The 20,915-nt window shown below is 51.8% G+C and overlaps 1 protein-coding gene across 1 annotated transcript in view; it reads left to right on the forward strand.

Annotated features, from left to right (window-relative positions):
- UPB1 (ureidopropionase, beta) overlaps positions 1–9,467 on the forward strand; it is a 32,138-nt gene extending 22,671 nt beyond the window's left edge. The window contains exons 6-10 of the mRNA XM_006901427.1: positions 663–832; positions 4,255–4,336; positions 5,419–5,461; positions 6,739–6,893; positions 9,360–9,467. Of these exons, the coding sequence (XP_006901489.1) occupies positions 663–832; positions 4,255–4,336; positions 5,419–5,461; positions 6,739–6,893; positions 9,360–9,467 (558 nt within the window). The remainder of the gene's footprint in view (positions 1–662; positions 833–4,254; positions 4,337–5,418; positions 5,462–6,738; positions 6,894–9,359) is intronic.
- The last annotated feature ends 11,448 nt before the right edge of the window (positions 9,468–20,915 follow it).

Consider the following 20,915-nt stretch of genomic DNA (forward strand, 5'->3'; position numbering starts at 1 on the left):
GACCCTGTGCCCTCCTCGTGTGCACGTCCTGTGTTGACTGTCCCGGACCCTGTGCCCTCCTCGTGTAAACATCCACTGCTGCCTAGCTCCTGCTATTTTGGAGTCATTGGGAAAAGGCATGTTGTGGGTGCTGAACTGAGTGGAGACCTCTGCTTGCCTGTCACCCTGCTCTGTTCTGAGGGGCATACGGAGAGGTGGAGTGGTTCCTCCCATCCTAGCTTCCTGACCTGCAGACCACCCAGAGCTTAGGGGACAAACACTGCTAGACGTGAGCTGGAGGCTCACATATGTCCTCATCCAAATGACCCTGCTGCCTCTCAGCTCTGTCCTTCCCTCAGGACAGGGATGGGGCTGTTCCAGCGGAGGCTGGTCAGCTCTGGCCCTCCAGAGGCATACTGAATGGCAGGTGATGTGAGCACTGAGCAGACCCTGGCTCGGCAGCCCCAAGGCTGACCCCTAACGTTCATTCCCCGTGAGGTACCCTGAGGGCTCCCTTCATGAAGAGTCGGGATAGACACAACCACAGCTAAGGCCACGGGCAGATTGTGTCAGAGGATAGATGCACAAACTCTGAGCTCTGATGGGGCCTCCTGGGGGACCCTGCAGTCATGTCTGTCGTGTCCACGTGGGCCGGGGCCTGATCCTTGGTCTCTGTCTTCCAGTCCACTTACTACATGGAGGGCAACCTGGGCCACCCCGTGTTTGAGACACGCTTCGGCAGGATAGCGGTGAACATCTGCTACGGGCGCCACCACCCTCTCAACTGGCTCATGTATGGCATCAACGGGGCTGAGATCGTCTTCAATCCGTCAGCCACCATCGGCATGCTCAGGTCACTGGCCACAGAGGTCTGTGGGCAGGCTGTGGGGGATGCCAGGGCTGGGGGAACCACTGGGGGTCTGCTTAACCAAGTGCTCCACAAGAACAAGGCCTAGAATGGGCACCAAGCCCACCTAGAGGCACCCCCTAAGAGACCCCAGCGTCAGCTACATTCTGAACGCTGTTGAGAATTCCTATACATTGTGTTTTGTTTATATACATTGTGTTTCACACATTCCTCTATCCACATTATGGTTCATCTGATCATTCTTATATATTGTGTTTTATAAAATTAATCACCATTGATCCATTTCCGCCATCACCACACATTTTCAGGTCCCCATTGGATCTTTCCCAATTCTTTCACCACCTCCTTCTGCCCCCCTAACTCTGCGACCTTGAGGCTCCCTCCTCTCCTCACCTTCAGCCCCCTCCTTCCTCCTCTTCTTCCTTTGAACTTTGGTACACATCTTACTAGTTATTCTTCTATTTTTATAATAACGGTCTGCAGTGTTTGTCCTTATGAGACAGTTTTTATACTCAGAACAATGCTCTCCAGACTCTCCCATGCTATATAGTATTATTTTTTTAAAAAAAAAAATCATTGTTCCTGTGTGCTGCATAGTATTTCATCATGTGAGTGCACAATTTCTCAATCCATTTATTTGCTGATGGACTTTTAGGCTGTTTTTATTTTCTTGCTATTGTGAATAATACTGCTTTGAACATCGGTGTACAAACTTCCATTTGTGTCTTCAGTCCTCAGGGTATATTCCTAGCATATGAGATTTCTCTGTTCAGCTTTTAGAGGAAACACCAAACTGCCTTCCAGAATGGTTGTACCATTTCAGAGCTCCTTGTTATATATTTACTTCTTTATAGGCAACATTCTGCCTTATTCAAGCCCTTGTACACTTTATAAAAAGTTTGTACTCTGAGTGGAAGTTTAGAAAATAAGTTGGTTCCCCACTCATCCATTCGTACACTTTTCACGGCGTCAGTCACAGTCCCACCAGCTAACCCATTCCTCCCCGGCCTCCCTGTGGCCGTGGCCGTGACCTTCCTTCACCCTGTGAGCTTGTCTCTTCTGGTCTTCTAGGCTCCAGCCCTGGGCAGATGCTGCCCTTTGGCCCTGGTGTTATCAGGCACCTGATAGACTTACTTACAGTTTGGCTGGAAGATGAGCCCCTCACTCCCTCTCATTGCCATCCAGATGGACCCTCACTCAGCAGGTTTCTGGAGACAGTAAATCACTTGGGAGGAGTTTACCCATCCTCCTGTGGGTGGAGCTGTTGGTGGAATATGCCTATGGCCATAGTCTTAGGGATAAATCATTCAGGCAGTTTTGGTTTTAGTTCTGCCCTATGTGCTCCCCCGCCCACCCCAAGCTCTTGGACTATGGCCCACGTTAGCACAGTGGACATGCTAGAGGTACCACCTGTTGTCCTGGTGTCAGGGCTGTGGGGTGAGGGTCACCTGCCCATCAGTCCTGTGGACTAATTGCTTATATGTCTTTCCTTTTCTTCCTTCTCTTTGTTCTGGACAGAGAAGATGGGGTACAGCAGGAGCTGTCAGTTCTGGACAGCACTGCTCCTGACCCACCCCAGAGCTGTTCCCACCCCGGTTCCTCTCAGAATGTAGACGTGGCCACTGGTGCAGGCGAGGGAACGCTCACGCTGCCTCCTCTGTAAATCCTGCTGTCTGACTTTCAACTGCATTTCCTCTGAATTTCCAGTTATGGGATGGTTCCAGGCTACCTTCCTGGTGGGCACGGCCCCCACTTCCTCCACACACCTTCCTCTGTCCCCCGGGCCTGTGGCTCTGTCCAGCCACCTGGCTGCTTGTTCCAGGCCTGCAGGACAGCAGAGGAAGCCACATTGCTGGAGTTTCCTCCAGTGGGCCATTGAGACCTCATTCTGTGGGACAGCGCTGCAGCCGTCGAGGTCACCAACCCCCAGCCCTACAGACTTCTGTACCCGGAGCCACCCTCTGTTGGCTGTGAGCCCATCTTCCTGCAGGCACGGGCCATGGTGGGCAGCTGTGGGCAGAGCCCTCCCTGGCCATCTCCCCAGAGCTTTTGTCAGCCCCACTTAAGCCAGCAGCAGCTACTGATGTAATGTAACACTAAGTGCTCCTGTCACAGCCAGGCTGTTAAGAATGATTCATCTGCCTTCCACGGCCAAGACCCACCTGGGCCAGCCGCCCATGTGTACTGCCCACGGGAGCAGGGTGCTGCCTGGGCTCTGAAAACACAGATGGCCTCTGGCCAGGGGACCAGGTCCCAGTGCGTAAGCCCCAAAGTCACCACCTAGTATGCTCCTAAGGTTTCCTGAAGGCCTGCATTTCTCCCAGGCACAGTCACTGAGGGGCATGTGGTCAGGACAATGTGGTGGGAATGGCCATAGGCTGCTGAGCACCCTCCCCAGGCAGGTCCCATGCCCCAGCTGGGATGGTCAGGGTTTTAGAATAACAGCATGGTGGAGGCCTGGGGGAGTGTCCCTTAAAATGATCAGTATGAACGGAGAAGTCCTGACCAGGTCCACCACTGCCAATCCCGCAGTCTCTATCCAACAGCCAGAAGCCATTAACTCTCCCCCTTCATGGATACCGCTTCTACCCTGTGTCAGAAACTCTCCCTGTGTAAGGGACCTCAGTTTATATATCAGATCCTTCTCTGTTTATATATCAGACCCCTACTTGTTCCGGCTCCCCTTTGTATCAGCCCCCCCTTTATGTTGAGCCCCCTTTCTGTGTCAGAACCTCTCTCTATATCAGACCCCATCTTTTCTCAGCCCCCTCACTCACACTCATCTGTGGTCTGGACAGCTGTCATCGTGATATTAGGGTCCCACTGTTCTAGGCACAGTTCTTGGAGAGCAAATGATTAGTTAGTTGCTCATCAGCTGGTGGAAAGATTATGGATGGGCCCCACCCAGAGGCTTCTGGAGGGACAGGCTGGTGCCTCTCCGCGGGGTCACAGCTGGTGCTCACTGGGAAGCAGTCCTCTGCATGGAGGGTGTGTCCCTGCGTCAGGATGACCACACAGGATGGCCCAGCTCCACATGGAGCCTGGGGCCCAAGAGTACCTGTGTGGCTCCACACTCTAGCCTATCCCAGGGGGCCTGAATGTGTCTGTGTAGCTCTGCAGGCTGGCGTGTCCCCAAGGGTCTGAGTGTGTCTGTGTCTCTTCAGGCTGGCTTGTCCCCAGGGCCCGTGCATGGCTGTGTGTTTCTGCAAGCTAGTGTGTCTCCAAGGACTTAATGGTTGTGTGATTCTGCAGGTTGTCATGTCCCTAGGGTCCTGCATGGCTGGGCCTGACAGTGCTTCATCAGGGAGCTGCTGTCTTTCTGACCCCTGCAGGTCTGCTCAGTCCCTTGCTGTCCCCCCTTGCACTGGCAGGAGGTTGGTAACCTGGCTCCTACTTCTTCTTCACAGTGAGTCCTTGTGGCCCATTGAAGCCAGAAATGCAGCCATCGCCAACCACTACTTTACCTGTGCCATCAACCGCGTCGGTGAGGTGAGCCCTCCACACTGAGCCCAAGGTGGACAAAGCCATGCTTAGAGGACGTGGGCCACCTCCGACCCGCGCAGGGCCTGAAGGAGGGCAACCAGGCCTGCGATGAGACACATCCAGGGTAGACACGTGGAGGGGGACCTCTGTTCCCACTGCTGTCCCTCCTCTACACACCTGGGGTCCTGGCAGTGAACTGATCCTGCCAAACATGTTTGTTAAGGGGCACATTCCCCTGCAGCGAGTGCGGTGTGGATCTACCCCTGATGTGGCTGGATTAGTCCCCAACCTTACTCGGTCTTCACGGCCATCTGAACCAGCCACCCAGACCCAGATCCCAGCTCACGGGTTGAAAGGACCTTGTCCTTGAGTCTCTTACACGGACACATGACAGCCACACATCTGGGAACACAGAGTCTGGTCCTCACTGTGTCCTCAGTATGTGGCCACAAGGTGGAGTCTCCGCTGCACCCTGGATCAAGGTGGCCCCACTCCCGCTGTAGGTGCCCAGGGAATTTGGAATGCATCCCTGACTGAACCACAAAATCAGTCTCACTGGACAGGACACAGTGAAGCACGGGGTCCCCATGCCAGGGACCTGGCCCCTCTCCAACCTCAGGTCCAGAGCCTGTATCTGAAGTCCACTCCAGTGGCTGAATCCAGCCTGGACCCTCAGACATGGCCTTAACATCCACTTAGCCCTCTGTTAGGCCCTCTGGGCCAAGGACAAAGGCTGCCAAGCGTTTGTGCCACCTGCAGGCCCTCACGCTCACACGGGACAGACTGCGTGGCCACAGCATGGGTATGAAGGCAGAGATGGTGTGGATGACCCAGGACAGGGTGAGGTGCTGACCTGTTGCTCACAGGTTGCTGTGAATCCTGGTTGGCACCTTACAACTGCACAGACTCCCATCCTGGTGAGCAGCTGTGTCCCCTGACGTCCCCCATCCCAGTGAGCAGCTGTGTCCCCTGGTGCCAGGACAGGCCTCATAGGGCTGCCCTAGGTCAGCAGGGGTGGCCTCCAGCTTCTGGGAACTAAGCATCTCCTGTGAGGTCTTCAGCTCTCTGACCTTGGTTTTCTGTTGCAGGAGCACTTCCCAAATGAGTTCACATCCGGAGACGGGAAGAGAGGTACATTCTGGATGTTTCCATGGTCACTGATTGGCTGAGGCAGGGACCTTGACCCTTCTCTGCCTGGTGACGTTGTAGCCGGCCATCATGGCCTCTGGCTTGAAGCAGGTGGGCTGGTGGTGGCAGTAGGGGACAGTCCTGACCACCTTATCCCAGATCGGATGCCAGCCCCCCCCAGGAGTTATGATGAGCCGAGGTGGAAGGAGTAGGTTGTTGGGGAGCTCCTTGGTGGAGGCTTTCCTCCAACCTGTGTCCACCCCAGAGTTTCTGTTCAGTTATTTGCTGTGCATCTGAGAGCTGGACAGTGACTAATGATGACGGAAGAATTGATACCTTTGAGCTTTGGTGTTAAAGAAGAGTGCCAAAAGCACAAACATACATCTTGGAGAAGGCGCAGCCAGAGTGCTGCTTGGAGGCAAAGATGGAGAAGCTTCGTCTCACTTTGGGCATGTATCTAGGAGAAGCTATTCCTTGGAGAGCGATATGGAGGAGAGGTGAACCCTGGGCCAGGTGTACCAAGAGTGACTGCAGCAATGTGTCAGAGATGAGGGCGGTGCAGGATAGGACAGTGCAGATCTGTTAGTCATAGGGTCTCTGTGAGCTGTACTCAGCGTGAGACAGTACCTAACAGCACCAGCCCCGCCCATAGCTCTGTGTGTCCAGAGCACCAGCAGAGATCACTTGGGTCCCTGGAGTCAAGGCTCTGACTTGAGGACAGTGCTTCCCTGTGGCTGCCAAGAAGTCCCACCTTCTTGCCCCGGGCTGGACAGTGAGGGGTCTCCTGCCCTGAACACCGAGGCTAGTGACCTTGGCCAGAGTACCCCAGACCTGGGAGTTGTGTGCCCTTGAGTCAGAACCAAACCCATAGCTGACCCTCCAGCAGGTTTCCAGGAGGAGATGGTCCATCCTCCCAAGGAGCAGCTGCTGGGTTTGAACCACGTGCCTCTGTGATTGCAGCACACCTTCTTATCATCAAGGCCCCCGAGCTCCCTAAACCTAGGAGAGGCGGAATACGTTCAGGGCCAAGTGCAGACTTGAAGGTTCCAACTCGTTTTGTGCCCATATAGCTGCATAGCACCCAGTAGTCAGAGGGTGTGGGAGCCCAGGACCAGCACCTCTGCATAGTGGTCTTTGAAAGTCTGGGGAAAAGAGGAGTGGGGGTGGAGGGCGGTTCTGGTAGCCTCACTGGGCCTTCCTGCTGCTAGGGGCTGGGCCTTGGGACCTGGGGACGGGGCATGCGCTCTTGGGGCCCAGACACCCGCTTTGTCTCTTTTTAGCACATCGGGACTTTGGCTTCTTCTATGGCTCCAGCTACGTGGCGGCCCCGGACAGCAGCCGGACCCCTGGGCTCTCCCGGAACCGGGACGGGCTGCTGGTGGCCGAGTTGGATCTCAACCTATGCCGGCAGATGAACGATGTCTGGAACTTCAAGGTGGGTGACCACAGTGACTGCCTGGCCCTGGCTCTCTCCAGGGCTGGAACCAGGACCCACTTAGCTTCCCAGCAGCTCCAAGGGTGTGTCCAGGGCTGGTGGTCAGGAAGGAGCTGCGGCCACCAACTCCTGGGTGGCATCTGTGCCCCCTTGGCTCGTTAAACATGTCTTTGGACAAGTCAGCTCAGCTTTGGGGCCAGAGCACTGGCTGGGGTGGCCCCATCAACCTCATCTCCCCCAGAACTTGTCAGGAGGTGAGAGAGAGAGAAAATGTGTACTGTGCATGTGCACTTCCACCAGTGGTCACCACCTCACCCTGGGCCCCCACCTTGGCCTTTCTGTCCCTGGTCTCCATGTTCCATGTAGTCCCCAAGCCACCCTTTCATCCTCAATATCAGGGAAGAGTAGGGTGCCCATCCTCATAGAAAGGAGCAGTGAAGCCGTGGGTGGACCCCTGTGAAAGCCCCCCTGACATGGGTCTACATGTAGCCGATTGTACTGGACGCCAGCCGTCTGCAGGGGAGGCCTGTCTGGGAGATGCTGAGCAGGTTTTGGGGCACCATGGACACAGGAGTAACAGGGGTGTAGGCCATCTGGCTAGGTTTGTGTGGCTGGAATGTGCTGAGGTTGCCTGGCCTCCAGCCCAGCTCCCTGGCACCCGAGTTCCTTGACAGCTCTGAGGTCTCAGTTCCCATCAGACCTAGGGGCTTCCCCAGCCAGGGTCTCTCACTAGAGCCTTTTCTATGGGAGAAGGTGGGCCAGGGGCACATGCTGTAGCTCAGAGCAGGGGGCTGGGGGGCGTCACCTCACCAGGTACCCAAGGGGGAGGGACACATCACCTCACCAGGTCACCCCAGGGATGTGGGGGATACGTCACCTCACCAGGTACCCAAGGGGGAGGGACACATCACCTCACCAGGTCCCCCCAAGGGTGGGGGCCACACATCACCTCACCAGGTCACCCTAGGGATGAGGGGGATACATCACCTCCATAGGTCCTCCCAGGGGTGGAGGGGGCACCTCACTTCACCAGGTCTCCTGGAGATGAGGGGACCATTACCTCAGCAGGTTCCCCCCGGGAGTGAGGGGACACATTATCTCAGCGGGTTCCCCCCAGGGGTGAGTGGCACACATTGTCTTAGTGGGTCCCCCCCAGGGGTGAGGGTCACACATTATCTTAGTGGGTCCCTCCCCAGGGGTGAGTGGCCCTCAGGGGTGAGGGGCACACATTGTCTCAGCGGGTCCCCCCCAGGGGTGAGGGGCACATATCACCTCACTGGTCCTCAGGGTGGGCACGTGGACTCTTGAGCACAGCCTGCTGACTGAACAGGAGGGGCTCCCACCTCCCCAGGGCTTTTGTGGGGACAGGCCAGCAGCTTGGTTCTGGAAGACCTGGAGCACCTTCTCCACACCTGGAGCCCTGGCCAGAACCCACCTAAGGACAGCTGGGACCTGACCTTGCTTTTTAAAGTCACTGAAAGGCACTAAACAGAAAGTTTCTCCCTGGAAAGTTTTTTAAAGTTTCCTGACATGCTGAGACTGAGCAGGGGCGCCCCCCACCCACCTGCTGTCCTCCTGTGCCCTTTCCTTTCTGTGGAGTCAGCTAGCGGCCAGCGTGGCTGCATCACTGACACAGCTGCTGGTGGTGGCTGAGTCATTGCAGCGACAGCACAGGGATCAGCTCTGAGGGGTGGCTGTGCGAGGGGCACTGGCTGAGGGGGACAGCGGGTCCCTCCATTAGGTCTCTGAGCGTCCAGGGCATTCCTGTCCCGAGCACGCCCTCCAGTGGTCACAGGCGGTAGTGACTCAACAGGAGTGTGTTCTTAAACGTTTAACCCTGTGCCCACCCTCCCTGCCTTCCACTGCACGCCCGCCCACTCCTAGCTGACCCTTTGGTGGTTACTGAGGCTGTAGATCGTCCTCCGCCCCATCTTTCTCTCTTGGAGAAGCTGGTGGATTCGAGTTGCTAGAGAGGCACGGCTTTTGGGTTAGCTCTGCAGCTCCCCTGGCCACACCAGCAGACCTCAGAACTGCTCCAGTCCGGCGGCTGCACACGTCAGGAGATCTGAGCTCCGCAGGGTTTTCAGAGGCTGATTTTAAGAAATAGACGACCAGGCCTCTCTCCTGAGGCCCTGGACCTAGCCGACCTTTCAGTAGCCAAATGCATATTTGGTCACCCAGTGTTTAATGTCCCCCAAACCAGACCTACAGCCCTCAAGCTGATTTTTGCCAAGCCAGAGACTTTGTGGGGGAGAAGACCCCTCTCCCTGCCACCACCCCCTAAAGCTGAGGGGCTTTGTGAAGGAGAAGGCCCCTCTCCCCCTCCCTGAGCTTGGGGCTTTGTGGGGGAGAAAGCTCCTCTTCTCCCGAGGATTTGTTGGGGTATTCTTAGAGCCGGCCTCCCAGTCAGCCACTGCAACGCACTGCACCAGCAGAGCCCCTCAGGTGCGTCTGCTCTTCTTTCAGATGACGGGCAGGTACGAGATGTATGCTCGGGAGCTCACCGAGGCCACCAAGCCCAACTACTGCCCCAACATCGTGCGAGAGGCGCCAGCCAACAGCCCCAGCAAATGAGGGGCGCTTGATAGGTCCAAACTCCCTCTGAGGATATTATTGTCCAAACGATTCAGAGTGACCATGATGGGGAAAGAGGGAGTGGCTCGGGTTTACCTGGGGTGATAGTATCTAATAGTGCTAGATACAGTAATGATTGCACAACACCATGAATGTACTAAATGCCACTAAACTGTATTTGTGAAATGATTCCTTTCTCACCCTGTGATTGTCACCACAGCCTAAATGCCCAGGCACTGCTTTTACAGGTTAGTAGAGTCAGAGTACTGGTGGTTACAGGATCAGGATCAAGGGTCAGTGGGAAGTGGAGGGGAAGGGCAGGGGGCTGGTGGAGAGAGGGTGAGCTGGTCATTCGCTGAGTACTGGTGGCATGGGCGGGTAAGGCAGACTCCTCACGCTTCGCTCGGCTGGAACCCTGGTCTTTCAGCTGCCAAATGTGATGGTTAAGAGTGTGTATCATTGCAAACCCATTAAAAAATAAATAAAGATTGTGTGTCACGTGTCTGGGCTGTGACCCACAGTTATGTAATGATGTAATTCATCTCCCTCAGTCCTGTGATGTCCTCAGCCCATCAGTTATCAGTTAGTGTCCTCACAGGCATGGACATTCTGATAAAGTTCATGGGAGTTTCTTTCTCACCTTGAGTCCCTCACCAGGTTCACCACCACTTGACCTCTAATGGGGACTTGAACCAGAGTCCTGTGATAGTCCCGCAGATCTTGGGATCCACCAGCCTCTTTAGCCTGTGAGCCAGCAGCCTGCTGTCTTCCCTGCCTATATCGGCTGCAGCAGCTCCTCCAGCTCCGTGAATCAGGAGAGGCCTCCAGCCTGACATTCCACTCCTGGACTGTAGACTTGCCATGTCTAGAGCCACTTGAGTGTAAGAAATCTCTGTATGTACACACAGGAGCATCACTGGTTTTGTTTCTCTAGAGAACCTAGACTCAGACACTAACCATAGGTGTTTGGACGTGGTTAAGCAAATCCATAAGCAGTGGAGATTATCCTAAATCAGCTGGGTGGATGCACTCAGTCAGTCAGTTGTAAGAACAGAGCTGAGGCTTTCCTGTTGAGATAAACACACCAGAGGAGCAGGGAGCTGGAGTCCTGACAGGCCTTCTGGTAGTCATACTCAAGTCAGTACTTTGGGACAAATCCGTGTGTGTTCTCACATCACTACTATTTATACAGATGTTGCTGTGACTGGGTGCCTTTAAGACGACTCACAGCCACCCTGTGAACCACTGATCTGAACCCTGTCCCACCCTGCATGCACCGTCCACATTGTTGCGGTCATGATGTCAGTCCATCTTGTTGAGGGTTTCCCTCTCTTTCCAGGCCCCTCCACCTTTCCCAGCATGATTACGTTTTCTTCCAAGGACTTTCCTTGTAGACAATGTGCCAAAACATGTAAGACCAGATGTCCTCATCCTTGCCTGGAAGTAGCACCCTGGTTGCAATTTCCCACAGACAGATTTGTTGGTTCCTGGGCAGTCTGTGGGATATTCTCAGGCCACACGGTGGCATCTCAACTTTTCTTTCCATCTTAGCAGCAATAGTAACCCTTTGGCTTTTCTTCCCCACTTTTTAGAAATAAGCAATAACCATTTTAATGATGCATCTTCCCAAGTCCCACATTCACAAAACCAAACCACATTTCTGTGAGTCTGAAGCTGTTATGGAATGTTGGGGAGGAAGGGAGGGCCTCTGGCCAGGACAGATTGCCTAAGCTCCAGATAAGTACAAGCCTCCCAATGGCCTTGAATATGGGGTAGAGAAAGATCCTGTGCTTGGCTGTACCAACTTGAGAAAGCTCGCCACCTGGGAAGACGGCTGCTGCACCTTTTGAGCTGGGAGTGGTCCACACGAGGCTGAGGTTCTCCACATGTCCCACGTCTGTAAGCCCACCCTATCCTTTCTTCCTGTTTACTTCCTTGTATATAAGTGCACTGCACTCCCCAATAAAATTGAGCTGTATTGACTCTCTGATCCTCTCCCAGAGTGTTGTATCTCCATGATGCTTACTTACATCAGGGTGTCATTGTTAAGTTGCTGGCAAACAGCGACATGAAGCAACAAATCTCACTACTTCTGACCCAGTTGCAAAAGGAGCAGATGCAACGTGGGGGAGGCAAAGAATATCACACAAGGCAAGCCCAGGTTTAGTCCAGCAGTCCCAAGTCAGATTGACAAGACACAAACTCCTCAATTAGTTCAGACAACTTCTCAGTCAACAAGTGAAAGTCCCAGTTCAGTTCAGCAGCACAAATGCACCTCTGGTTTCCTCAATTATCCAGCAAACTTTATCTCAGAGAAGTTACAAGTCAGCTTTTTCTATAACTGTCCAGCAAGCAAACCTTTAACTGTGGCTCCATACTCAAGGTTCCTCTGGTTACGCCTTACCACAGTTCTTCACAATCTGCCACAGCCTCTTCACCCTCTTTCCACCACCATTTCTTAAAGTATGGAAAGAGATTTCTTATCTTGGTCTCATAGATGTTGATGATTTGCAAGACTATGTGTTCACGGTTAAGGTAGCTTGAGACCATGCCTCCAATGGGGGCTAATATAATGGCTAGAAAAACCAATTTACATACTTGTGTAACACATGATACATGTGACACTCTGAGTGTCTACATGATCCCTGTATGTGTGTATATTCATATCACCACCACATGTGTTTGTAAGATCACTGTATATGTGTATATTCATATAGTCACTGTATATGTATTTGCATGATCACCATATCTGTGTATATTCACAGCACCACCGTGTGTGTATATTCATATCACCACCGTGTTTGTATAATCACCATATGTGTGTATATTCATATCACCACCGTGTGTGTGTGTGGTCACTGTATGTGTATGTATTCATAGCACCACCACGTGTGTATCTATTTGATAATTGTACGTGTGCATATTCATATCTCTACCATGTGTGTGTACTTGCATGGTCACTGTGTGTTTATTCATATCACCACTGGATGTGTATTTGCATGATCACTTTATATGTGTATATTCATATCCCCACCATATGTGTGTATATTCATATCCCCACCATGTGTGTGTATCCACATCCCTTCCGTGTGTGTATTTGCATGGTCACCATATGCATGTGTATTCATATCACCACTGTGTATGTGCACATATTTGTATGTGTGTCCACATGTGTATATAGGTACACACACATACATGGGCTTAACTGCATGGCTTCCCCCACCAAGGCCATTCTCCAAGCAGCAGAGACCATCTGGTTCCCAGTATGGTACTCTTCTGGGGCTGATCAGCTAATAACCTAGTGACAGGACCGCTATATTGGATAACCTCAATTTTGAACAGGGTTTTGTTCTACTGGAATGTTGTTGTATATCATCAACTCAGAACTGATTCATGACTGACCCTCCAGCAGGTCTTCTGGGGCAATAAATGGCAGATTCCCCATCTTTTCTGCTGCAGAGCAACTGGTGGATTCAAACTATGTACCTCTGACTGGTCTTCTGGGGCAATAAATGGCAGATTCCCCATCTTTTCTGCTGCAGAGCAACTGGTGGATTCAAACTATGTACCTCTGACTGGCAGCACACATCCTTACCACTCAATCACACATGCTCCCTTCTTTTTTTTTTATTATTTTTTGTGTGCGTGTACCGTCAAATCAGATCTGACTGGTACAGGAGGAGATTGCCCCTCCTTCTCCAGCAGAGCATCTGGTGGATTCGAACCGTGCACCTCTGGGATTGTAGTTGCAGCTTCTTGCCACTAGGCCACCAGAGCTCCCCACATGCTCCCTTCTTGTTGGAATGTTGTTTTTTACCAATAGGAACTGACCCTTAGTAACACCCAGAAAGCCTCACCCACCAGCCTGATGTTCTACACAATGCTGCCTGACATCCAGGGACTTGCTTCACAGCCATTAAATGCAGCTTGAGGCCACACTCCTGGGATCCATGTCTCACTGTGCTCCTGTCATCTTAAAGGAGATGCCTTGATAGAGTGGTGGCATGGCCTTTTAAACCCATGGCAGTGACAGGAAGGCAATAGTGCTTCAGGGGGCTGGTCCTCCAGGATGATGATGTGCGTACTCTAACTCGGCATTCAGAATTGGCCATGTTTCTCCCACAGCCAGGATTCTTGGGCTCAGAACCACGGGGTGGAGTGAGAGTAGCCCCTCTCACTATCGCTCGTGGTGACCCACTTGAAAAAGTTTTGCTTTCTGTCCTGTGACTTTGTGCTCAGCTGATCAAGAGCTCTTAGTTCCCAAGGAGGAATGCTTCCACCAGGAGGCAGTGGAATTGGAGACGACCGCTTGAGGCTTTGGGATCCTCATGCTTTCAATCAGTAGACAAAGAGCAAGCCTGCCGCACCGGCTGAGGAGATGGATCTGGTTGCTGAGCAGACGTTGAGGTGCTCGTATGCAGTGAAGGTAAAGAAGAGTCATCTTTGGGGTACAAGTGTTCCCTTAGGGCACCTCTGAGTATTACGAGATGTCTATGTAGTCAGGACCCTCCCCAAATTATTGAAGAACAATGATGCCAGTTTGAAGACTTTGGTGCCCCTGATTCAGATCATGGTCTTTTCAATCACTTGTTATGCATAGGAGAACCGGGCAATGAGTAAGGATGACAGAAAAGAATTGATGCTTTTGAGTTATGGTGTTGGAGAACAGTGCTTAATATCCCACGGACTGCCCAAAGAACAAATAGATATGCCTTGGAGAAGGTGCAGCTAGAATGCTCCTTGGAGGCAAGGATGATGAAACTCACATACTTTGGGCATATTGCTAGGAGAGGTTATTCCTTGGAGAGGGACGTCATACTTGGGAAGGTGAAGGATCAGCAAAGGAGAGGAAGACCTTCCATAAAATGGATTAACACAGTGACTGCAGCAATGGGCTCGGGTGTGTCAGAGAGGATGAGAATGGCACAGGATCGGACAGGATTCCGATCTGCTATCCATAGGGTCACTATGAGTCATGCTCAACTCAATAGCATCTAACAACAATAATGGCAATACGAGGGAGCTCCAGAGGCTTAATGGTAAGGAATTGTGTTGCCAACCCAAAGGTATGCAGTTTGAATCCACTAGCTGCTCCATGAGAGAAAGAAGGACAGTCTTCTCCCATGTGATTTACAACCTCTGTAGGGCCAGCTGTAAGTCGATTGTGACTCAATGGTACAAGACAAGAGTACTATTTCCTTGAAAACTGTTGTTGTGTGTATCATTGAGTCAAAACCAACTCATAGCTGACCCTCCAGCAGGCTTTCAGAGGCAGTTAATCGCACAGGAGATTGCCCATCCTTCTCCCTCAGAGCAGCTGGTGGATTCAAACCATGTGCCTTTGGGATTGCAGCACAGCTTCTTGCCACTAGGCCACCAGGGCTCCCTTTGAAAACAGTAGTGGTCCAATTTAGAGAGGATGTCATGGTCCTGATCCTTTAGGAGTGAAAGTTCGCATCATTCCATCAGGTTAAAAATAAGTCAGGAGCAGTGGAAGGCAAAGGGCATATGGACTGGGTGGTGGGAGCAGTCATTGTAACACCTGCTATGATCATGTGGCCGGTAGCAGAAACAAGGGCTGTGAGGTTTGACACACTCTCCCTTATTTGATGTGAGTATGGTGGTGTGTCTATCCATCCCCTGCCATCTACTACAGTCGGCCTTAATCCTAGTTAACATGACATCGTTTGCCTTGTAAGCTACCACAGAAGAACGACTTTCACCCAGGAGTTGATGTCCTTTGCTGATGTTCGGCATGTTCTCGCTTGCACACGGCAGTTTCTCATGTTTGGAAGCATGACTTGGTGGCTGTCGTTTGGAGATAATGGTTTAAGAAAATGCCAAGGGGGTTTGGACTGTGGTTGTCTCATTGGTTGGGGTGGGGGCGGACTTTTGATGGGTCAGCTTAGTTCAGCTTTGCAATCACATGAGTGTTCTCTGAAGGTGTTCTGTGGTTATGATTCAAGTCCAAAACCACCTGATACTAAGTGAGATTATCCTGGTAATACGGGTGGGCCTTTGTCAATACGCTGGAAGGCCTGCAGATCAGGGTTAAGATTCCTGATGGACAGGAAATTCCAGCTGTAGAAGCAATTCTGGCCTGTGAACAAACTACCAACCTCCTTTTCCCTTACCTCCTGCTCCACGAGATCCTAGACTTGCCCAGGCAGCCCCACCATCACATAAACTAGCTGAACCTACTAAATCTCAAACCTCAGCTGCTGATCAATGTCTAGAAGTGACCATCGCGTGATTAACCCCTCACTGTCCCAGAAGACCATAGCCTGCCCCTTCTGGCAGCGTTTCTAGGGACAGACGGCTGCATTTGATAACCAGATTCCCCAAGTCAACATGTATGGCCCAGGAGGGGTTGAGGGGACATGTGAGGAAGCTATTCCAGAGCTCATCAATCAATCCCACCTGTCTGTGGCTAGCAGAGCTCATGGCCGACCAGTCAGTTCCTTGACACGTCGCTGGTTTCATGATAAAAGGCACAAAACTGTCACACTGTGAATGGCTCATGTTCACTTCACAGGCCACAAAGGTGTAGCCAGAGCTAGAATATTGGAAACTGGCCCAGTAACCCTGTGAATGAAAACGTATCAACACTGGTGATACATCATCTATGGCTCTGAAAGGAGGATCCATCCACCACAGAAGGAAGGTGCCCAGTGCAAGGGGACCTCCTTCATGGGATGACCAAATCTACTCAGTCCATTATGCTCGCACCACCATGTCCCAAGTGGGCTAGGGCAGCTGCAGTCAACAGCTCCGTTGCCAACTGGTTTAATCACAATACAGGCTGTCACCATCCACACGAGTGACCTGAATACTCTGGCTGCTGCCTCGCTTGTTTCCACAGTCCATTCTTTTTTTTTTCTATAATTATATTTTATTAATTTTCATAAACATTTACAGAGATTTTGGGTTTCCATTCATTCATTGTTGCACTATTCTCTCTACCCTCCTCCCAGTTTGTTCTTGTCCAAATGCCACAGTGCTTGTCAAAGCCAGTTCTGATTAATCTTCTTTGTCAGTGTGTCCTTTTCCATTCCCTATCACTCCTCCCTGAGAGAGACTTCACCCTGAGTCATAAGGAAAAGGGCACGGCGTATTCTCTTAGCTACTTCCTGCTGAAAAGGGACGCTGTGGGTTTCAGGGTGAAGATCTTCTCTCACTACTCTAAAGGGCCCCTTTGGCAGTAGGAAACACATAGACTATTATGGAGATTGATTTTCACAGTCCATTCTTCTAAGCATGAGTGTATTTTCATCAGCTATTTTGAAATTTTTCTAAGAGGCAGATCGAGCAACTGTAACATCAAAGAGTCAGTAACTGTAACAAGCTTCATCAAGGGGAATGTTGTCCTCAGCCATGACATTCGCCTTGAGTTCTATCTCCTGAGCAGGGAAATTCACATCCCTTTGAGGGTCTGCCTACCAGGTGCCGGGGTTGAGCAGACACAGCAGCCAGAGGGTGCCATCAGGTTCCAGCTTGGCCAAACCAGGAGTGACCCAGACTGGGCAGTCAGGGGAACTGGGCGTTGAGGTTCCCCTCAAGCTGGTGGCTTTGATTCAGGTGCAGGTCAGCTGTCAATGAAAGGTTTGCACAGGCTCCTTCTGATTAGGTTAACAGGGAGAGGGCAGCAACAATGAAAGGTAAGCTGGGTGCAGGGAGGGGTAGCAGACAGCAGGGGATTGACCAGACATTGTCGTGAATGTCTTCAATTGTAATTAATGTTAGGAAATAAGGTTTCTTTGAATGGAAATTAGATATGATTTGTAAACTTTAAAAAAAATTAAAAATATGACAACAGGTTAGGTTTTTGTGTGTGTGTGTGTGTGTAAGGCTGAGATGTTACGAGGTGCCAGCCTAGTGATTGTTTTATTGTAGTAACAATTACCATTTTGTTGTTGCTGTTTGTTAGGTGCCATCAAGTTGAGTATGACTCTGTGAACAACAGGTCTGAACCCTATCTGATCCTGTGCCGTCCTCACTCTCCGACCACTTGATCCCCTGGCTGTAGACACTATGGAAGTCTAACTGGTTGAAGGTCAGGAGCTCCACCTTCCCAAGCATGATGCCCCTCTCCAAGGAATAGCCGCTAACCACTGGTAAGTCTACAGCTCAGCAGCACAGCTGACTGCTTGCATTAGCTGTGTTGTGCAACTATTTCCCAGAAGCATTTCCTCACCCAGGTGGACGGGGGCGGCTGACTCACGCGGGCAACGGAAACCTTGATGCCACTCATGTCCTCAGAGTTTACTGCTTTGCCAAGTCTTAACATATGGCCTAAGAGAGTTTCTCAGGGTGATGGGGCTGACAAGTCTTTGGTCAGTTTCTCATTTCCCATTAGAAAACCCCATGGGGATAAAAAAACCCTCCAAACCAAAACCAATACACTGCTTTCGACCTTGTTCTGACTCATAACATCCCTCCATCAGTTTCCAACTTGTAAACCACGTGAGAAAAGACTGCTCGTCTTTCTCCTTCAGAGCTGCTGGTGGGTTCCAACCACTTGGGCTGGTAGAGAAGCTCGTCAGCAGAGCCTTCTGTTTCCACTGTGTCACCTTCATCAATGGTAAACTGCTTCCGAAGCAGAAAGCGGCCAAGGGAGCTCTGTGGCCTGGTGGTAAGCAGCAGCACTGCGATCCCAAAGGCTCACAGTTCAAATCCCCCAGCTGCTCTGCGGGAGAAACCCTCCCATGTGATTTACTGGCTCTGAAAACCTGCTGGAGGGTCAGCTATGGGTCAGTTCTGAGTCAATGGCACACAACAATAACTAGCCTATGACTCGGCACAGGAACTTCCCTGAGAGGTCAGCAAGCAGGACCCACTGCAGGGAACCAGGTGACCTTGTGAATGCAGGTCCTGCTGGGCCTGCAGCAGGTGAGGCAGATGTCAGGAGGCGTGGAAGACAGCGACGCCCAGCTGTTGCAGTGCTTGCTAGCAGCACCCCAAGCCCTGCTTCCTCATTGCCTGAGGGCCAGACTCCCACTCATCTGGCATACTTTCACCCCACAGGAGCCACAATTTCCCCCTCCTTTCCCATTTCACGTAGCGTGAATGTGAAAGTTGAAACCATGCACCTGGGCAGTACACAGCGTCACGTGGGGAGGACACAGCGTGGGGATGTCCTATCCAAGGAGTCAGCTCCTCAGGCCCTGCCTTTCAACAGCTTTGCAGTCTTTCCTTTACTAGCAGGCCATGAAGGGGCTGTTCACCGTGGACGCCTGTCAACTCCCTACCACCCACCAGAGGACCACACAGCTCAGTGGTGTGTTCACGGCTGACGCCTGCCACATCCTACCTGGGAGCCACTCTCCCCTTACCTGGACGGCTCTGTCCCAATCTTTGGAAGTGACTGTGGGTGGTGTTTGCACATCACTGTTTTAACTCACACCAAAACACTTGTGCCCATGAGAGGGTTGAATTGCACCCCTCCATCCTGCAAACCCTGCCTCCGAGCCTCATCCCTATTACATGCCATCTGAAATTCCCAGGTGTCCTGGTCACCCCACAGACCGATCTGCTGTTTGAATGCCACAGGAGTGAGCTTGCCTCCAGGCTTGAAGGCTAGCTAAGGGTCACAGTCTCTGGTCCCCCCTGTCCCTATCAGGTCAGGAAGCCTGGCCATTTTTATGATCTAGAGTCATCTCACATGTTCCCCCTATCTGAAGAGGGGTCCCTTCCAGGGTGGTGAGCGGTGGCAGCCAGGCACTATTTGACTCTTCTGGTCTCAGGGCTGTGGAGGCCGAGGCATACATGGTCCATTTGTTCTGTGTTGGTAGGTGCCATCAAGCCGAGTACAACTCTAAGTGACCCAATATTTTCTGTCATCTCTGTGTTCTGGAGAGGGGAAGACCAAGGCTTGCACTTACCTTTAAAAAAAGTCCAAAAACTTATCATACATGGTGTGTGTGTGTGTATATATATATAAAATTTCATTTTAGTGAAGATTTACAGAGATTGGTTACATTCATGCATGCACTCTCCTCCCCATCCCTTCCCTAGTGATTTCTACTAAAATAAAGATGTCTTGAAAGTAGGGGAATGGGAAGGAAGGTTGAATTGGCAAATGTTTATATTTTTACATGACTCTCCAAGCCATGTATTCTCAATTGCTTGTTATGCATCAGAGAGCGGGACATTGACTAAGGATGACAACAGTTCTGGTGATGGAGAAGAGTACTGAACATACCGTGGATTGCCAAGAGAACAAATAGTTCTGTCCTATAGAGTGTGAAGCCAGGTGGCTTGTTAGAGGCCAGGATTTTGAAGCTTAGTCTCATGTCCTTTGGGCATGTGCGAGGAGGGATGAGTCCTTGGAGAAGGACATCATGTTTGGGAGGTTAGGTCAGCACAGGAAAGGAAGACCCCAGGTGGGATGGATTGCCACAGTCACTGGAGGCAGGTGTGTCAGAGATGGTGAAGATGGCTATGGATAGGGCAGGGTTCAGGGATAGTGTTCACAGGGTCGCTAGGAGCTGTAGTTGATACAACAGCACCTAACAACATCATCATAACCAAAACTTTAAGGATGTGTGGAGGAAGGCTGTGTGTACTTTTGAGAGCAAAGATGTGGAAGCTGGGCAGCCACAAGAAAATGGACGTGACTCTGGCGTGTTGTGGGCTTTTCTGCTTGTGTCTCAGTGGGTTGTGTAAGGGGACAAAGGCTTTTATCCCCAAAGTGTGCTCACCTCCCTCTCTGCTTCAGAGTTCGGGGGTGGGGAGCAAGCCCTCCCTTTGTCCAGGCCCCTCAGTGACTTGAGGGCAAATCTCCATGAGGACACAGTTAAGAACATGTTAGGCTGGACTCACAGGGCCAGTCCTGGTGGGCAGTGTCCTTGACTTTTACAGAACCCCAATGGCCCTCCTCTAACTGGTTCTCTGGGAAATCACAGGAAAGCCGCCCAGACATAAGTTGTTGGATATGCTGTGGACTTAAGAGTCTGAGATCTTGGGTTTAAGTCCCAGTTCTTTCCCTTGGCTCCTGAGTCCAGGGTTCACTCGAGCCATTTACATTTATTGCGCCCCTGATCAGGGCAGATGGGGGCAATGGGAGGGGATACACAGGGTGAGCAGAGAGAGGGAGGGGGCAGCAGACACAGGGGCCCTGAGGGGAGGATGGGGAGGAGCCCTGAGAGGAGATGCAGGCACATGGGGTGGGGTCCGGGGCAGGGGGAACAGGCACACAGGCCCTGAGGGAGGCCCAAGGGAGCCAGCTTAGATGCCTCCACTCACCCCCCAGATGTAGCTGTGATACCTCCGGCCTGTGGGAAGCACACGCAGGCACGCAAACATTCCTGCTCAGGGAGAGAGGAGGGAGGCTAGAAGTAGAGAGACCCTAGGTCTGTATGCCTCCCCCTTTCCTGCACCAGGTTTTCTCATGAGCACCTGGGTCATGCACGCCAGCTCCTTGGCTCCTCCGCAGCTCAGCAGTGACAA

This window comes from Elephantulus edwardii, unplaced genomic scaffold (genome assembly GCF_000299155.1).
Source record: "Elephantulus edwardii isolate Elephantulus edwardi_28Jun2011 unplaced genomic scaffold, EleEdw1.0 scaffold00325, whole genome shotgun sequence".
Lineage (NCBI taxonomy): Eukaryota > Metazoa > Chordata > Mammalia > Macroscelidea > Macroscelididae > Elephantulus > Elephantulus edwardii.